The 21,069-nt window shown below is 42.9% G+C and overlaps 1 protein-coding gene across 1 annotated transcript in view; it reads left to right on the top strand.

Moving 5' to 3' along the window:
• Positions 1 to 13,046: 13,046 nt before the first annotated feature.
• T265_11551 (hypothetical protein) overlaps positions 13,047 to 21,069 on the top strand; it is a gene marked incomplete at both ends in the record, with an annotated part of 63,164 nt that continues 55,141 nt past the window's right edge. The window contains 2 exons of the mRNA XM_009178231.1: positions 13,047 to 13,433; positions 20,569 to 20,848. Of these exons, the coding sequence (XP_009176495.1) occupies positions 20,678 to 20,848 (171 nt within the window). The remainder of the gene's footprint in view (positions 13,434 to 20,568; positions 20,849 to 21,069) is intronic.

Raw genomic sequence — 21,069 nt, 5'->3', positions numbered from 1 at the left:
GGGGACCGCGTGATCCTCACTGTGCCTGGTTGGAGACACTACAAGATATGGCTGCCAACCGATGTCAGTGGCGTTCTTGTTGTCATTTTCTGTCCAGATTGCCTGAGTAAATGTCTGGAGGTGTAGGTACCTCGAAATGATTGTGTTAAGCTAGCACTATGTCTCTCCCCCATCCACCTTTATTCTTTTCTTTACAATAAGGCTTTCAAATAAGTCATGGTTGTACGGTAGTGATCGGTCGGTGTTAAACACTGATGTCATGCTGTCGAAGATGATGATGATGATCTTTCGTAATCGCTTTCCTACCTAGCATCAGACCTACTGAAGGGATACGTTAGGAGCCTGGCAGGGACCATACGTAATCGTACACTGATTGGTCGGAATTTAAGCCAATAAATTCGCCAAGCTGGACGCCTTCAGTTGTACACACGGAAACTGACTTGAGGCACCTGATTACCGTTTCCCTCACACACCAATAAGAGATGTGATTCTGAGCCTCACAGCTGTCACCCGGCACGCACGTCACCTGAGATCCGAAGAAACGCCGCTTTGTCTGATACGCGGATTCATGGATTGATACACAGGATCAAGGAATTCGCCCAAGATTCCCTGGTCGGTTTTGTTCTTTTCGGTTAGTGTCTGTCGTTCACCTGAAAAGCACAAGTGAAAAAAGGGTGTAGCACTGCTCTTTATGTTCTCAGCGCGGGGCAGTATGCTTGCCAGCGCGAGGATTCGCATAAATAAATGTCTAATAGTGCTTTAGACTGGGTTCTAGAATGAGCGTGGGTAACCGTCGGAGGAAGGTCATTCGACGCAGTACTACTCGAAATGAGAAAAAACGTTGTCTGAGCTTGAAATTTTTCTTACTATGTTCCCGCCGGGTGTTTGCTGGTTCAACGGTGAAAAGCCTGTTTGCCAAGCTTTGTTCAAACAGGGCCTAAGTAAGAATTAGGTCCCCTCGGAGGAAGCGGTACTCCAGGGGAAAGAGATCAAGCATCGCGAGAAGCGTTTCGTAGTCCACGGATTTGAGGCCGGCAACCATTCTCGTAGCGGCCCGCTGGACACGCTCAATGAGGGTGACGTCTGAATAGTTGCTTCGGGTAAGAGAACGCAACACGAGTCCCTAAGGCTTATGAATTACCCCAGTTACCAACTTTCTCGGTCTCTGTGACATGTAGGGCACTCTGCAAGCCAAGGTAACCCTTAGAGTGCATTATTTTCATTAAGGGATTGTATGCTTAGGGGAAAAATATTGTGATCTCTGCACCCAAAGCTCATGCCTAAGGACGGAACGAATTTGGTCATTTCATCAAAAAACACCTGCGCCTTGGTCCCCATTCGGAACCGAGGACGATATCATCTGATCTCTATATCTATACAGTTCCTGTCTTCAGCTATATAAACACAAAACTTTCAAAGACCTTCCAAGCCCGCCTTTTTGTCTCATCGCCCAGTAACTTCAGCAAGAATGGACAAATTGTCCGATACCAGTTTTCGCTAAGGTTTTGGATAGCCTCCTACGTGGCTGCCCACACTCGCATATCTGTAACATAAAAAGTCGATTATACTAACAAACTTCTTTGGAAACATTTTCTGTCAAGCATGTAAGGGAGGATAGACCGGTCAGCTGAGTCAGGTGCACTATGGACATTCGAAAACGCAAAACTGTGGGTCTTTTATACAAACGCGATATTTTAGCACGTGGTGGGATGGGTATATCTGGTCAAAAAGTTACTCGGCCGATCTTCCGATTTCCGCTCCAGTCAATGCTTCACAACCCGCTGCGAAGCAAGGGAAAAATCCAGCTGATCCATGCATGATCACAGCACTCTCTTCTGGCCCCTTTATGAAAATGAGCCTTAGAATCGCTTCTGCACTTTTGCCTTAGGTGCCCTCCATGGCTCAAGCTGGTGACAGATAAACGAGATAAGCACTCTCCTAGCAAATTGGTCTAACATTTGAGCAGGGTGGATGGATGATCATCGCAAACAGGAGCTGAATGGAACGTGGGAGGGATTCATCAGTCGTCAAAGCCGTAAGGGTTTCAGATACGGATTATGGGGTGCAGTGCATATTGAATGTCAGAATGTGACAGAATTTTGCCACATCAATTTTTGTGCGAAGTGCTCAACCTGACAATCATGGCTTTCCTCTTTATCAGAGATTGCCTCTCTGATTTTATGCTGGATGGCTTCGCTCACAACAGGCCCTTAGAAGACGACCAAAACAATATTTGAGTCTTCCTTCCCTCTATTTACTTAGTCTAACTGTGTCCGCCAAGGCACACATGCTGAATTTCTCTTCATGTCTAATTTTTATCCTGATTGAATTATGTTCTTGGTTGACATATTGGAACATATTCTGCAGATTCAAGCAAGCTTGGTTCTGGAAGTCGAGCAAAGCAAGAAGCGCTACGTTGCGTGGCGAGAATCTCGGGCCTGCGTAACTAAGTAGTGGTTTTACTCTGGTCGGTATTGTCACCAGACGGCCGAGCGTTTGGTTGTCTGGAAGATGGTTCTGGTAGACCAGTATTGTCTGGGACACTGCCATACTGGATGCCCGTTCTGATAACGGCATTCAATGAGCGTGTTGGCAGAATCCAGAAGAGTTACGAAAAGCGATGTAGTTAGCTACCGATCCACCCCAAGCAAGTAATAGCGATGTGACGGTTCGTGCTAGTGTTTGGCATGCTGTTGGATGGCACCTTGTGGCCAGACGACTCTGGTTATTTCGCAGGTCATAAAAACATAAATACAACCATCCTCCGTTTACAGCTGTGTTGTTTCATCGTTACTCAAAACGGGGTCCAGTAAAAGTCAGTCGGCTAGCTGCATCTCAGATGCACCGAGTCCATCCAAATTTGTATGTAAATCTCCCGTATCCTTTCTTGAAGCTGTGCTTATGTATTTCTGGACAAGACGTTCAAGAAGGCGTATGATAATATCGGAGTAACAGACGGGCGAAGTCCAGGCAAACTCAGTTGACGGGTGACAATAAAGTTCCGCCTTTTATGACACCCTGGCGGACACTGCCGGATGAACGGCATGTAGATGGCAAACGCCCACTCTATCAGTCAGGTTTCTTTCAGCGAGATGAAATAGGAAGATACCGGCTGCCAAAAAACATACCGAAGAGGCTCCCGGATCCCCAAAGTTTAGCAACTGGAAGCGAGCTATTTTTGGTGTGACAGTTATTCAAATATTTGTTATGGGGCCTGCGGTTCGGGATTCCATTACGCGGGACACATCGAGTTCAGGTGGATCCAGTGTGCAAGCGAGAGTAGACCGTTGTTCTGGTCCCCTCAGATTATTGAAATGAGCAAAAGTATTAGAACACTGAGCCTTTTGCGTTTATTTCGAGGGGCCTTGGAGTGCAGATACCGTCCACTAGCAGACTTTGCGCCCAAGACGTGAGGTCACAAGACATAACGGATGAGTCTACAGAGTAAGTTAACAAGTGGTTGAATGAAGAATAAAGAAAAAGTTTGCGAAGAAACAAGAATGGAAGGGTCAACTTGTCCTTATTTCGGTTACTTGTTTCTTTTTATGCAGCATGTAACGCGGGCAAGCTTATGTTAAAATGCAACAGCCGATCGGCGGAACATTATGTGTACTTATATGAATCGCGTTTACACCCCGGCTAGTATGCACCCAGGATGACGAATCCTGACCGGGGGAAATATAAAGTCCCCATCTAAATCCTTCGACCCAAAGTAGAGACTGAATATGGCCCGTCATCCCTCGGACATAAAAACGGTTTCCGAAAACTACGGTGCATTCGAGGCTCCCGCTTCAGAGCTGAAATGCTCATGTCCAATGAAATTATGAGACTTCTTGGCATTTGCCATTGTTTTAAGTGAGCAATTTTCCAAGGTCATCGAACACTTTGGACTGGAAAACACTATTCGATAAAATATGCTATTTCAACTTGTCGGAAATTGCAATTTGTTGTTAACTGAAGAACATTGCATGCGGCCCTGCAGCTGTACTCACCAGATTTAAATATTATCTGAAAACATGTAATTGTCATAAAGAGCATAATCCTATTGGCATAAGAATCGGACCTTCAGTACTCCATTAAAAGTACAAAAGGCGTGAGTATGGCTACAAGCTGTCTATGACACATGGTCTTTGGTCGAATTTTGTGGCGAACCACTTGGTAAATTTGCGGATGGATTCAGACTATGTTCACTGGCAGCAAAATTCTTCACCACAAACGGTGAAAAATAGCATTTGTTCGGTGTTCATGCCAGACGGTATGCCACACACAGGTTGGGAATAAATATTATTTTTGTTATTATTATCCTCATGAGGTGACCAAAAAGTGTCTGCAGCAATTGCGGCTGCAGTGGAATCTGTGCACCGGCAAGGCGATCAATATAAAACCCTCTGTGCGTTGCGGTGGAATGTGTCAGCTGTGAGCACAGCAAAACACCACTGTTTTTTGCTGTTTGAAAAAACGAAAGTTTATGGTTTGTTTACTCGTTTATTGTCCTCCCAAATGCTGCGAAAGGTAGAAACAGGAATGTCAGCAATTTTTCACATTCATAAGTGAGTTTAAACAAGTGACTTTCAGAGTTATGAATGCGCAAACTGAGAATTGACTGCGGTTCAAAATTTACAAATGGAAACTAATTTAAACATATTCAACTGACTTTAGGCGGATTATGCTAGCACCTAATTTGAACATACGCACATAGAAATGCGATGTTTCAAAGGGAACGTTTTTTAACTCAGAGTAGTCTTCGAGAAAATTGTACATGCCTGATAAGCTTTGGCTGGGGAAATTATTCACATCGCAGTCTGTTAAACAACAGGCAGCCGTAAACGTTCCAACCTTGACATGGAGGGCAGAGAGATCGTCGATTTAAACATTTGACTGTTGGCAAACCTTTGGTGAGACTCTGTATGTGTTGCACGGAATCTCCTGTTTTTTTAGTAAATGGGTCAAAAAGACAAACATTCACCTCACTCCAAGTTTTAATCTGCCTCTGACGGACATGGATTTACGCAGAATGATAGCCTTCTTGGTTCAAACGCTCCCCGAATTTGCCCGTGATGTGGTAAACCGGATACGTTGCTGTGGGAAAATCAGGTATGTTTGTGGCCCCAAGTTATCTGGCCCCGGTCTCGAACTCATTTTGGCTACAAAGGCCCAAAAGTCTTTCGACTGCCCCTAACAATTAATTTTGATTCTCAACAGCAGCCACATCTCTAATTTGTACACAGGATACCCACAACCGCCACCACAGGCTTGAAATCCGAATGGTTAACCAGAAGTGGTTTCGTTGCACCAAATCGGTCATTTCACATCATTGTATGGACTTGTCAGAGGCTTAGTTTAACCCAACTGCGTTCACAACCATTCTATCCAGGAGGAAATTTTCAGTTTTGGTCCTGAATGGGCAAGTTAAAGGTCAGTCTTAGTTTGCATGCTCAGGGTAGAAATCATGACCGTTACCTCAACTCAAGCAGATAAGTGGATAAGTGGTAGGCATGGTATGCGGTCAGATGTCTCTTCTAAATGGAGAGTCGCGCTAAACGAGTTGATCTACCACTTATTTGGATCTAGCAACATTTTATGCCCATCGCCTTCAGGCATTCGGATGTTATAATTGCTTGCCAATCCAGGATTGAGGTGTTTATTGTGGCTTCCGTAGCGTAACTTAACAGCTCTACTCGTGACCCACTGGACGCCCTGTTTTGAAAGTGAAAAACTCATCTAAAGTCGGCACCTCCCAACCACCCACTGCATTCCACCATTTCATTCTCGGCGTGTGATATTTTGGCCTTCACGGATTTTTGCTGCCTTTTGATTTATGCGCCTTCCTAAAATTCAAGAATCATCCACGTCGTCCGGAACTGTAACATTTCCATTTCGCAAAATTCACCTTTGTTACCAGAAAAGAGCTGGTCCTCTGTATTCCATTGAGGAGCATAAAGTTCGCTCGTTTACTTTACACGTGATAATTCGTACAACAAGAATAGATGTCAGTAAATTCAAAGTGATCGTCTGCATTTGCAGACTGCTGGTGTCCATATGGTTCCGAGGTATCCCTTCTCTGCACCCCGACATACCAGCCTAAATCACATGTTACCAGGGACAGTGCCTCTGCCTAACACGCCACTGCTTCAGCCCAGACAACTGAAAACTGCTGGCACTGCCTGACACTGGCATTCTCCGACCTATTTGGGAGTTTTGGGTGCATTTTTGGTTTTTTTGGTTCCAATATGTACTCTGTTATTCGAATCAGACAGTTGGGGCTTGCTCCGGTAGATTTTTAATTTACTCATATTTTGCTGAACAGTGTCGGTCCAATTACAGACCCGGCATTGTATTACCCTGCCCAAAAATTTGGGGAAGGACTCAGGAGGCGACAATCTCACTTCGTCGAAAGATCGAGTGATGAAACTGAGTTAGTTATTGACAGAAAATTCAACTAGCGCGTGAAGCAAATGTTCCTTCAGGAAGTAGGATACATTTTGAAGCGATTTCTGCGCTGGGTGCCACCGGCTGTGTGAACTACACGAAAATCCGGAAGTTTGCGAGTTGCTGATTGATCATCCGCGACCTGAAATTCGACCGTGTCCAACCACTGCTACGTCTGAACACCAACAAAAGGACAATGAATTTTACAAATATATGGAGCAGGCGAGCTTTTCCAGCTTGCTGAGGTTCCAACTGACAACTGCATATCAATAAAATTTGGGCATCAAAACGATTTATAGAGGAAGCAAGCGCAAGCCTAGGCAGTTTCAGCTTATATACAAGCCTTCGAATGGCGGATAAATGCGATGTTCAGACCTATATGACCCACGTATCAACATCAGCTGATGTGTGAAACGTTGGAATCTTTAAGGGCTGTGATAGATATGAATAGCGCTTTAGTGCCCGATGGTTAAGTTGCGCAAAACAACAGTATGCACACAACGACTTGCCATTTATTAAAAGAAAATTATAAAGACAATTTGGTTTAGCGCAAAATGGTTTGTCGATTGCCGATTTGTTAAACTGCGCCGGCGTCCCGCCTTTTGGCAGGGTCGGTTCAAAAATTCTCTGAACCATGGATGTTTTCTTTTCTCTGCGTTCCTGCTGAAATATGAGGACATTTTTACCTGTTATATTCGTTCGTTATAATTACTTTGCTAGTGCTCTTAGCGTTAAAACGGATCAAAACAGATTAGAATGGCCGAACTTGCCATCAGTCCAACCAGGAATTAGGAAACCCTATGTTTTTTAACAGATCTGCACGTTAACCTATCTTGCCATCGAAAATGATAGAATTTCACAAAAAACAACGTACATGTGGGGTTTCCAGCATCCAAAATTCGCCGAAGCTCTTCTGTTTAATCAGAAGTTTTCATTCAGTGTGATTGACTACTTAATAACGTCATAACCCTAGGCCCGTTGTTTCAGGGCTCTAGCAAATCTGAACACACATAGCTTTCATCATTTGCCCCAACAATGTATCAGGCGTTTGTAAGTGTGTTAATCCATTGGACTACCTAGATGCCGCGATTAGAAAATCGCACTGCGCAGTAATTTCAAAAGTTTTACTACGTAGTTTCGCTGATCACTACAATTTTTTTTCAACGTACGTTACAATATGAATACGACACAAAAGAATAGATCATTATACTAATCCATGAACACCGTTGACTGACTCAACATCAAGGACTCGGGTGACCTAGCAAGTTATATTCATAAAGAGAGGCATTTGGTCATGAAGATCATTCCTTTCATCCGTGTAATATTTTGGAGTATCAGTGATCTAACAGTTGATTGGTTACCTTCCTGTTCAAGCCAATCCTCAAGCAGAAAATTTGGTCAGTTTAATCATTCTAGCACGTTCTCACAAAACCGCGGGCAGACCGGGAAAAGATGGTATAAAGTCAACTTGCAGGTAAGTAAGAACCTAACTCAGTGACTCGAAGCACTACGATATTGGAAGCTAGCACCTCATTCTCGCATCTAATTCAACTTTCGATTATACGTCGTGGGCAGATGCAACGGTAATTATTGATGTATTGTTTCGACTACCAAGAAGCCTGGATCTGCTCCTTAAACTGGATCTGACACCATTTAATGAAGGTTGTTGTATCAATTTAGATCTTAAATTCCACAAAATCTTCACTAACTATTTGCGGGGGGCGAGAGTTTTATGAAATCATCATCAGATAAACAAAACTTTATAAAAAGATCAGTACTGGTCTTCTGATACAATGCATGTGTCTTAGTAAGTAACCACTTCAACTTAGTTTTATGTAATTACTGCGTGCAACAATGCATCAGAGATTGCTGTCAAAAGTGCCCAGTATGCACAGAAAATCAAGGATTCACATATTGAAGAAGTGACACACAGGACCTAGTCTTTTGTCCAGGCCTCTAAGGGTAGAAAGTTTCTTTCCGTTCAAAGGCTTCCTTTCATCCGAAAAGCAGAAGCAAAAACGGGACGTCGTACTTTTTCAAAGCTTTTCGAAGGTTGCCAGAATGAGGACTTAAATTAAAAGACATGTAATTACACATTCGTTCAGAATGTCCTGCGGACAATTGTCGGTGGAAGGTTATTCTACAAATGAAGCGTTTGATATGGGGAAAACTGCTGGTAAATGAAAGTACCTACTCTGGTTTGAAAATCTATTTACCCCGTCTCTGCGCTATATCGGCACTCAATGTGCAACTTCTATTGATCGCGTCTTTTTAAACAAGGCGCAAGAAGAGTTCGGTACACTTACAGACGACGATTTCATGGATGAAACTGTTGAAGCATCTCACGATGCGTTTTGTTATCGACGTATCTAGGGCGGGCAGCGAAATACGCACCGGCTTTCTAGACTCAGTCGACAAGGACGGTCACTTTTTGTATCTCGAGGAGAGTGTTGAATAGCATATAGGAAAATCGGACCGACATACGTTCCATATTGTGCCCGAAAGTCTACGCGAGTAATAAGGTGTGTGTTGCGCCAAGTCCTTCAAAGTTACCAATGACACTCCAGCCACTCTTTTGGGATCCAGCCGGAGAACTATGCCCAGAGATAGCCAGAAAACTGAATGCTTTCTGATACTAAGAATTGTCGTGCCGCGGCTCTTTCCCAAGACGCATGAACAAGACATTTGCGGAGTCTTGAGGGCGATATATGGACGCGATTTTGTCATTGAGAGTAGGGAGACAGTAAATTGAGCACTACTTTGCGCGGTCGAAGTCCACTTATAGGGCATTCGCATTGGAATTCCGGAATGAATGATGTCACACGTGAAATGTCGGAAAATTGGGCCAAAGAAGGGGCGGTTCCAAGACAGCATCAAGGTAATACGATGGAGACCGGCGCAGAATAGGTGGTTAATCACACAATCACTCAAAACTTTTTGCTAGCAGAAAAATCTGATCTGGTACAGAAGTTTCCGACGAAATTAATGTGTTCTGTATAAACTGGAACTGGAACGTGTAAATATTGATTGGATGCATATGATTACTTGAAAAATATGGTGTATGGCGTGGGCCACCGCCCGTGATTCGGGTTAAGCTGTCCAAAAATATAAGCTTGCTTGTCATCAAGAACGGTCCGAAGGCTGTTGAGATATTAGTAGCTAGATTATTTAGAACCAACCACCGCGGAATGTGTTACATTGCAACTTGCAGTGATGTCAATATGCCAGCAGACACCGAGGGATCGGCGGTCACCATTTTTGCATGGTGCCTTGACATGGCTGCCTTCTAACGATGTTTGACGAGCCATCGTTATAACTACTGTCTACCTGAGCGTATTTTAGGTCGGGACCCTTGAGTGAGCTTTGTAACACCCTAACGATTTGATGTGGTGCGATGGTGGAATGTACGACAATAAGTTGCTTTCCCCATAGGCCTTAAATACTGCTGCAGCCACCCGTTCATCCTCCGTTTCTGCTTCTCCAGATAGAAGTTTGTTTTAATCTAAAGCGGTATTCGATTAGCGTGGCTTTTTTCAGGGTGAGCTTAGTAAGGTGACATTTTTTTAGAATTTCTGTATTACAACCATCCATAAACATAAGAAGCACCGATTCCATTTCGTATTTTCCTGTAATTATTTTTTGTGGAATGGTGCGCGCATCGATTCCAGAGACTCCGAATAATTTTGGGTTGCCCCTTATTCGCTCCGTCAGATGGAACTCTACGGTACATCGTGAGTTCTTAGATAAAGCTCTTTTTAAGACCACTTTGCTGTCTCGTAAGCCTTGTTTCCGTAATCCAGTTGCGGCCACGTGTAGTATTATTTATTGCGGTCACCCTAGTCATGATCGGCGCTTTACCGTTGATGGTGTACAAGTGTATTCACTCACCGTACCGGTCTCCCTTCATCACAATTTCCTGGCTATTCCCAACTATCGTCTAATTTAGAGGTGATTTATCGGGAACGACAAAGTGCAAGGCTTTTTTTGACAGGGTGCGAAGTCACTATGGTAGTATTTCCGACGCCATACCAAACGTGACAGCCCCCCGTATTTCACAACATCTCGGTGTTTCTCCTAATGGGCGCGTCACCCACTGACACAACAGCATCTCACTCAGCTGACCGTGTGCCACAGATTTAAAATGCTGACCATCCTGACCCAATGTCAGGGCGTTCTCTTCATAAAGTTATCCATAATTTCTACGAGGGGCATTTGCTTTTATGCACTATCGACGGTACCCTCCCCGGTACGTTCGATCAACAAGTGCTCATACATCTAACAATAATAACCGTGCCAATTATCCACCCAATATACATTCCCATGATGGAAGGCTACTTTCTGCTCCAGTTGGCCTAAGAATCGTTCGTTATACACATTTCGCTGCATGGTTAGGAAAATCCTTGAAATGCTCAAGGGAAATCAACTTTCTAATTGCTTATCACCGTTCAACTCTTTCAAGTCGTGTTTTTAAAATGCACCAGCGGGTACAGTCCCGTCATTCCATAGTTAAGTTTTCCCACCGTCCTATGGCATGCTGCGCGCATTCCACTTGCATTCCAAGGTCACCGAAGTCCGTTGTGTTTGGAACGTGTCAGTTTCACGTGACCCTATTTATGATGGATCATACCTATGTTTATACACCTAACCTATACCCTGTATCCTTGATCAACGGGTATTAGCGTCCGGTGTGCGTATATTGGGGATATTGTCATGGTCATGTCTAAAGGCATGTCATAAGTCGGGAGTAGGTTTCTATGGCGGTGTTGAAATCGATGCCAAAGAGCATGTATTACTGAAGAGTGTGTAGCAAATAAGATATGCATTTTTAAGAAGGCGCGTTAAAAGTTCTAACTCCGCGTTTAAATTTCGAAGCCCCCAGGCCTAGTAGAAGACAAAGTCAAAAGTAACCTTTTTCATCACATAGGCAACAAAGAATCTTTCGTTTGTGACAGACAGGTCCAGTTCTGAGTGTAGATATATGTTCAAAAAGTCTATTCACTGCACCAGCGTATTGAGTGAATAACATTCTGTCGAACGGCTTTAGTTAGCACCGGTGCAAAACGTCCACCAGTCCCGACGTGCTGGAACTCCATCCTGGAGTAGTGTGAGACATTTGGTCGCCTAACAGCAAAAGACGTACAGAACCATAGCTGGAAAAAATAGGCTCAGCCACCTGTGAGGGGAGTAAATCCGCCTTCAGCGAATTGATAGGCCTAGCTAAGCGTCTGTCTAGCTTAGTGCAGTCTGAACCCGCAGTGAATGGAAATTACGCGGGAGTGGAATGAGGGGGGAAATGAAAGTGGGCATAGTGAAGTTTAATTAATAAACGAGGTCATTCGCATTCCCGCACTTCCGGTTGGTCCAGAAATTGAGGTGGTTGCCTCCGAATATCTCAGTATCAGAGATGTATGATGTGACCCAAGTCCACTGAAGTGTAATTATTGATGAGAATTCAACGGAATTCGACTGCCAAAAGCTGGGATGCTAATCTGGAAGGCTGAAGTAGTTGTTGGACAAGTGTTGCAGCACAGCAACAGCTGCCTCTAGGATCAAGGAGCAGCGAAGGTTGGAAACAGCGGAGAGGTTATGAGAAGTAGTAATTCCGCATCAGGTTTGATTAGAAAGCATGAAGGCACCCCGTGCAACGCATCTGTCTGCTATATGCCTCATTGATTCCAATGCTCTGGTTACTTCCAGAAAATTCATCTTGATGCGCCGACATCCGGTCTGCATCGTAGTCCTGCATTCACGTTTCCACAACCCTCATGCGATTCATCCATACGGACAAAACCCGAAGTTAACCCCACGACTGTTCACGATCTTGTCTTCTTCGTAGGAACGGGACCCCGTCAATATTTACTTCCAATTCCCTAGGGAGTTTCCCGGATCCCATCCAGCTCAGCTCGATTTTTTCGGGCTTGAAAATATCCGTGTAGGCACAGTAACTCACTCTGTGTCCTTGCATGTTTATAAATGTATGCTTGACCATAATCTCCGTTCCTTACGACCCGGTAGATTTACCGATTCCACTTCAGACTATCCGCAGGAATATGAACAAGCACGATATCAGTAAAAAAACACGTAAACAGATGCTCTCCTCTTCAGCCTTTTATACCTTCAGCGAACCCGATGACATGAACATGCTTGAAAATATCCGTGTAGGCACAGTAACTCACTCTGTGTCCTTGCATGTTTATAAATGTATGCTTGACCATAATCTCCGTTCCTTACGACCCGGTAGATTTACCGATTCCACTTCAGACTATCCGCAGGAATATGAACAAGCACGATATCAGTAAAAAAACACGTAAACAGATGCTCTCCTCTTCAGCCTTTTATACCTTCAGCGAACCCGATGAGCATGAACATGCAACATTTCACTGGACCCCCTGAAGGGATGGTGGAAGGGTAACCCAAAAAAACACGGTGTCTCGAGTACCGAAAAGGGTGCACGGGAAAACGAGTTTGCACTCCCATAACGGTTAGAACCAACATGAAATCATTTGACAAACGATATCTCTATCAAACTCTCGGAATTCCGGTTCAAATGACCAATGATAAATTTAGGCTGAACCTATATCAGAACTAACCATCAATTGCATTCTGTTGAGGTCAACTGACGTTTCAGTTTTGAATGGTGTAGGTGTTGCCGATGGTCACTCGTTGGTTCTGGATAGTTTTTGGTGTATTTCTGGGTAATTAGAGTAACTGTAAACCAATTCTGGTAAAGGAAATATTTTTAGGTCATCAAGTGAGGAATACTCATGTGAAAATACCATTTGCAATCCTCGGGCGGGCGATCTACTCATTGGACGGGAGAGTTCTTTGTGGGCTTCTTCAACATGTGGATTGAATGAAGTGGAAGCATACTGTGTCGTCACAACAAGTGGAAGGAGTTTTTGCAAGGAGTGTACATCTAGTCAGCCGTATAATGCCCTAACAAATCCAGAAAGTCATCGAATTGACAATGTGGTTTCTCGAGTACCGAGCAATCCTGGGCGATGGTGAGTTTGAACCATGCATTAATACTTTTCGATTTCGATCTAAAACTGGTGCATTCACTTTTGATCGGGGAGTGCGCTTACTTGGACTATAGATAGTGAAAAAGACGCTATGAATGCTCCAGGATTTGATGGTTGGCATAGGAATATTAGTTGTGACCGTATTGCAAGCAAGCGTATTTCTCTCACGCAAGCTTTCCGATGAACAAGTGGAGAAATGAAAACGCTGAGACGCAGTAATTTATCTGGAATAGTATAAGCGGTCGTAGAGCTCATGTGGTTAGTAGTAGCACACCTTTAGTCATCGTTCTCTGAGTTGGAATAGAAAATCAGGTCGAAAGCTGACGAGGTGAGTTGCCTCAACCAAAAGATCTAACATGAACAGTGAACTGTGCCACTGTGCGTATACTGAACGTAAAACGGGATTTGATCCTATGTGAGAAAGATGCATGTAGTTTGTGCACTAAGCTAAAAAATGTTAGTAGAAAAGCTTTCCAGTATGCGAAGCAATTTTCAAAATTGCGTTCTTTCTCACACACGGATCGGAGCAGCATCTACTAAAACAGGTTAATAAAGCTCTATGTGATGGACGGTGAAGTGAATGCGGTAATATTTGGTCTTATGTGTGGCGAAATGAAGGACCCGAACAAGAAGGAAGGCGAGATTGCACGGCATCTGGCGAACAATTGGGACGAAAGCGAGGATTTGGACGCGCTGATGTGCAATAAATCAACGGAGGTAGGGTTCAAGTTGGCATAAGGCGAGTATACTTTTCAGGGCCTTCGTAGTTTCCAAGTACCTTTTCAATTTCATTCCGGTGTCCACAAATCGACGTTTGGATTGCAGCATGCGTGCAACTCCCAATTAAGGAAAAATTTTATCGTTTTTGTTGTCTTCTTCTTATGTTAAACTAGCCCTTATGCTCATCACTAAAAGTCAGCAGTCTGCAGAAATTAGCTTGGGCGGAGTGATTCTGGCACTACGAGAAAGTGCAAGCGCACGTGGTAACAGCCTGAGCTCCTTCTACTTTAAAGGTAAGGATGGAGGTTATTGGCTGGATGTGTTAGGTTTTCCCTAAAACTCTGTCTAATTTGTCGCGTCTATTTCATCCAAAATTCCAATAGGGTGTTTGACGATAAGCCCATATAAAATTCTTCAGTGTCTCTAAAAGATGGTCTTTTAGTTGAGGGGCGCTCTTTCTGAAGCGTTCAACGTGCAAGCCACCATAGGTAATATGATGTGCACAGCACGTAAATTGATCCGATATTCGTTTGCTTAAAAGCCCATAAATTCCAAAATTTCACCTTTCATTGTTCCTAAATTTAGTTGTTTCGGCTCTTCCTGTGCCTCATACAATCCAGTTTGGTTTAGAAGACTCTAGTGGCACACTAGAATATTGCTTGCAATGGTTACTCATTCTTCAACCCGCTGGTAACAACCAGTGAATCACTACATTCCGTCGCATCCAATTATAGTTGACAAGCAGACAAAGGTGAATCAATGTTTCTTCTAGAACCAAAGCTCCACGGCGCCAACAGCCTCCTTTTTTCCATGAGGATGTGATGCGAATGTGGATAATTCTTTGACAAACTAAACAGTCTGTTCTTCTGAAAGAGTTTCCTTTATCCGGTCACTTATTTTAAGATTATTAATTTAAAAGTGCTTGATAAATTACCGGTGAGCAAACTCTAAGTGCCTTCTCTGCGATAATGAGCGCGTAGGCTGAATATGAACGAAAACCAAGGTAGACAGGTAGCTTATTACTATTTCATGACTTTACAGATCCTATAGAGTATGCTGGCAGTCCATTATGTGATGCTGGATAAGTAACTAAATAACCCTCTTCCAACTAACACGTTAAATACGACCCGCAGAAAGGCCATGACACCTATTTTACAGATTAAACAAATCCTTCCCTATGTAACATTATTCACAGTCATTACAGGCTTTTCTTGCTTTGAGAAAAAAGGGTGCAGCATTAACGGAGTAAACAACATGTTTCACCTTTGTGTAAGTGCATATGCTCTTAAAATTTTCGTCTGCAGATTAGGCGCAAACGCAAAATGTCTTGGAAATTATTGCGTCGCCCACTGTTCTTCCATTTAATTTCAGTCAAGAGCTTTTTGCATGTTTCTATTTGTCACCTGCAGTTTTCGATCTGTGAAGAGATTACTTAGAGCCGGTTTTTATTTTTAGTTTGAAACCTTTGACAACATCCTCAATAGTTCGCAGATCCTTACGTAAAACTTTTGATTCAAATAAATACCAGTTATACCCACTTTGGTGGGTTTTAATACAAGATTAAAAGCGTTTCTGATGTCTTACCGTCTTTGTGCTTGAGAGCCCTAAAAGTCAGAAATCTACCAATCCCTAGACGATGCCCGGCCATTTTTTATCAAAATTAGTTCCTAAGCTTAACTGAGATCATCCGACTTAAATTAGAACCAGAACACCCATAACTTTTGGACGAGCTCGTTTTGGATCTCCATTGCGCGTAAGATTCGACTAAGAAATTGGTCGCGCAAACTTCTCTCAAGGTGAATTGTAGAAGACCGCAGGGTTTGATGGACCGAAGTTAGGAAGGGGAACAAGTCGACAAGTGCCAAACGTGTGTTTACGTTGCCAATTATTTGTGATGCATTGTCGAGCCAATAGGACTCGCCATCACCATACTCTATTGATAATCGCTGCCATCGCGTCGTTCAACACACTGTCTAGTTAGCCTTCGCTTAATTTGTTTGGTATGTGGATCGTTGTCTGAGTGTTTCATATGTGTCATTATGGTTCACTAATATGGCCTTGTGTTCTCACAAAAACGCATCTACCTGATAGCGAGCGCTGTAGACTATTGCATCTGTAGTCGGTTCTAGTTTTTAAGCGAACTTCAGAACAAAGTCTGTTTTCTAAGATGGGACCTCCCTAAAACATACAACTGGTTTGTGCTCCGTCGCACTAAGGACTACTGGACGAAACCTAGTTAGTTTTGTGGTGCGCGCATAGCATATTAAAAACGATGATGGGCTGTGAACCCTGTACGTTACGTTGTAACTATACTTTGGCCAAAAGGTCTGCAATATGAATGCAACCATATATTGAGGAAGACGTAAGGATTTGCATATTGTTTTCATGATGTTGCACATTGGAGGCATTTTTCAATTAGGCCAGACTGTGCTTATCAACATTTCGTAACTGCATTGATACATTCTTCACTAGGACCTTGGACTTCCTTTGTGTAGACGTCAGTCCGAAGCCCATTGTTAAGTGAAGTCTTGCAAAACGCTCTAATACATCGCTTGGTTTGTGAATCCTCAAAATAGTCCAATACTGGGAAAAGCATATTTATTCTTCCTGGGAGGAACGCTTTTTAGACAAAAAATTTCATCTTCACATTTCTAAGAGAGTGATGTCTTGTCGGAGAAATCTCGCGTAGGTCTCAGTACCGCAGTACTTTGCAGCACTATATTATATAGTGTTTCAATTTTAATTTTTTCTGACCTTGGTGTTAAAGTGATATGCACAAAACAACAACAAAATGTCATGGATTGACTGACAAGATGCAACCGAGCTGATTATTTCGAGAACCACAGCAACAGAGGATATCGTGTGCCTCTCGAAGTCTAGTTATGGGGCGTGCGTTTTGCTAAGACCTAATGGTTTCAGTTTAGGAGTTAGTGCCAGTGGACAAAACAGGCGCTTATCCTGGCAGAATTGGACGCGTGAATAACTGCAAAGTCCCCTCAAAGCTACGCGTTGTCCTGCGCCTGAATCAGTATCAAAATGGTACTTGTCAGCAGTAGTTTTTATTTTCTACAGAATTGGAAGCTAACGAGTGGTTTGTCATGTCGAGGAAACAGCCTCGGATATGTATAAGATTATGCTTGAAATCCGCTGTGACCTTTGTAAATCCCATTCAGTTTGAAACACCAGAGATTCATTTGAGCCTTCTAATAACACCAATTGAATTCACAATTGAGTGTAGTTTACCGAATGCGTGCAAAAGAACGTGGGGTTGGTGTAAAATCTCGAGTTAATCCAACTAACAGAGGAACTGGACAAGTAAAACCAATATTTGGGTGTCTAGGAGTGTTCGGCAACCTTGCATGCCGAGAAAATATGCTAGTACGCTTTTGTCTTGGAAAATATGGTATTCACACTCATTCTCTTGTAGTTAGCTGAAGACGTCCTGCGGGTGATACTGAAGCGAGGAATTGCGATCGAATTCGCGCTCTAAGGATGATTTTTCCTAATGAAAAGCACCTATTTCGAGAGATTTTATCTTGAAAGCCCGGATTTAAATCAGATTTGAAGCTTCGGTAATTACACATTTGTGCCAAAATTTTCACTTCCGTGGAACATCGGTAGCAAGTCTTTGCCAGCATAACTTCTGAGCAACCTTACTTCGCCAATATCACATCTTATCTCGGCTTGGTCTTCTTTTGATGATATGTTCCGATCTTTCGAACGGTCCGAAATACCAAGTAAAGGCACTTTTTGGTCAATTCTCATTGACTGTCAACTAATTGTATCTGATGGTTCATTTGTGGTCGGTCTGTAAATTTATATCTACCAAAGGTTGCGTTGAGCTGGACCAGGCTGATAAAACGTATTGACGACGTGTAACAGAGCTAGAACATCTCATACTGGCTACCTGACGTTACCATGTTTGCACACACCATGATCACACCACACCTACAACGATATCAATTTTTTGTAAAAATAACATCCCCATCTTATTAGAAATGTGCATTTACTTGAGAACGTCTTTTAGCCTTCGGTTTATTTATTGTTCGTGTATGACATGGTACTAGATTGGTTACTGTTGACAACTCTGTAAGCGCCTAAAACTGTGCTTTCAAGTGTTCCTTTTAAGACAAAATAAGTCACACTGCAAATTTCACGAAGCGTTCACAAGTACTAATAATTACACACAACCATCCAATGATCAAGTTACTAAACCCTTAACTAAAGGCTCCTACATCAACTAGTCAACTCACGGATGTAGCGGATCACACGAAACGTCTCCCACTAACGCCAAACATGTGTGCAGCGCAGCGCGACTTAAAGCGGTCGCGAGCATCTGAATGTTTGGTAGGATACTTTGCACTGATCTGAGACTCTTAGAGTTGATCAAAACATCGGTTCAAAGGACTATTTTCTGTTAGGTGCATCTTGTTTCAGCAGTGAATTTAGTGGACGAGAAATCCTAAACTTTATTTTATGGGAAACCGTGCACTGAGGTCCGTTTACCACTCATTTTTATGAGTTAAGCATAGCCTGTATAATCCAGACGGAAAGTTATTAGTTCTCCCAAAGAATGCGCTGGCGAGGTAGCCACCTTGCTATACCTAAATCCTAACAACAAACGCGACCGTCAGAGTAGCAATAATCAACGTAGTCTACATTCTGTAGGCTTTTCAGTTCGCATTGTATTTCTACATAATACGGTGATGCGTGAATTCACTTTTGATATGTTAGGTTGTTAACAAAGAAGAAATTGTTCACGATAATTGTTCCTTCAGTCATTTCAACTTTCCAAAATTCACTCTCAGCTTCACTCGAGAAATGCAACTTTTGTGCAGCTCAGGGGAGCTACTGACACCAAAAAACAATCAATAATTGGCCTATTATTTTGTAATCCAATGCTTGTGGATGAACCGTTAGTCTTTTTTCTGAACACTCTCAGATTAATAGATCACACAGATGACGCTATCTATTGCACAATGCAAAATGTAAAAGTTTTGTTATTCTCAGTTTGACGTTCCAGAAAATCATCATATATCCGGTTGCCAGAAACACTCCAGAACTGGTAATGTTAGCGTTCGCTGTGCCGTTATGTGACTTGTGAAGTGCACTGTTAGAATTTTTCGTTCCTTATTATCTTTCCCATTAATAGAATGATTAAGTATTTATTATCAGGCGAAACCATTTGGGTAGCTAGTCCGAAAGCCAAAAGCTGACTCAAATCTCAGCACGATCAAGCAGAATTTACTTAAATTGCTTATACAATGTGACCGCAAAAAGACTCAAGTATTTGACTTGGCAGCCGTCAGTGATTGAGTCAGTTGATCAATAATTTGAAGAATTTGCTCCGTAAACCGGAAAAATCGGGTTGAGCTTGGACAAAAAACTAGATTACTTTCTTTTAGGCCTATTGGTTAGTGCCAGAAAAAGCAAAGACAGCAACAAGCAGAGTTATGTCTGTTGTTAGTATATCTGGTTTACCGTAGCTAAACAGGAATATACCGCCCTATCAAAAATCATTCGTATTTCTCTGCGCATATAAGGTATCCCCCAATAAAGGAGGTATGGGTGGAAGGCTTTCAGCAACTTTTCTCGCTTTGGTACCTTGGATACCTGCCAAAACAAAACGAGTCCTTATTAGATGCGGCGAATTGATGGGATCCACTGATTTCTGAACCATCCGGATGGAAACCGCTTCGAAGTAAAAAAAGTGCTTCTTGATAGCTACGATTCGGCGCGCAACCCGATACACTCCAATGGAGACCGGCATAGATTTCCACTTGGTGGTCTCTCTTAGGAGAACCACTGTGTCATATTCAAGTCAAAAAGTAGGGAAATGCGATGGGTTCCTATCTGGAATCATCGCTTTTCTTCGGAGTACGTAGTGACTTTGGGTGGCTTCAATGAACACGTGAATCATCATTTCGTGTTAAATGAGATGACCGCATGGTGTGGTAGTGTAGAAGTTCAGTCATGGTCATCCTAAGGACAAGCAAGACAACTCCTCGTGTGTCACAGTTACCAAGTACAAGAAATTGCATTACTCGATGTATGGGTGAATTTAGGCCATATTTAATGCTTGATGCCCACTGACCATTTCTGTACAGATCAGCGGTTGAGAGTTGCGCTGGGCAGCTCAAAAGACTCATTCAATGTTATAAACTGCCCCATAGGGTCTTTTGGTGATGATATCTTCTGCAAAGTGACATTTTTTGAGACCATTATTGATTTGCGCCTCAAGAGCTCATCCCAATGTTTTATCTTCTGATAAAGAGTATTTCTCCAATTGTGGTCTCCGTAGGGAGAAGGAACTCTGTACAGACTTTTTGAATCAATTTGTGATAGTTACTTTGTCCCATGTCATGGATTGATCGGTGGTTGCGATTACATTTGGCAGGTGGCAGTCAGAGAATGCAGTGCACAACGTCTCCATCGTGCTCAACTTAGACACCCAGTTTCAATTCATTTCGACAATTCTCCGCTTCAAAACCTACAGACCTGCTGCTATGTACCTAGAAAGGTCCTACGACTTTGGCCGCACTTGGAAAAAGTACGCTTATTTTTCCAACAACTGCAAACGAGACTTTCCGGCGGTACCCGAGGGAAGCAGACGTAGCCTGACGGATGTGACCTGCACGGGAGTTTACAGTCAGCTGACTCCGTCAGAAGGTGGAGTTGTAAGTGCATTAACCCTTACTTTCAGTTTTGAATAGCTTGAACTGTTGACATAAGTGGGAAAGCTGACTTTGTAGTGATTCGTTTCCATGTCATTCCACAGTCTACTGTTGTTTCCTGAGCATCCGCATAAGTAAATTTTTTGACGGTAATCAAACCAAACACAATCGAGATAAGCCGAGATATGTCAAATTTAAATACCACGCTGGCTGCTATTTTTTAC

The sequence above is a fragment of the Opisthorchis viverrini genome, assembly GCF_000715545.1.
Source record: "Opisthorchis viverrini unplaced genomic scaffold opera_v5_516, whole genome shotgun sequence".
NCBI lineage: Eukaryota > Metazoa > Platyhelminthes > Trematoda > Opisthorchiida > Opisthorchiidae > Opisthorchis > Opisthorchis viverrini.
This window is presented reverse-complemented; position numbering and strand designations above follow the sequence as displayed.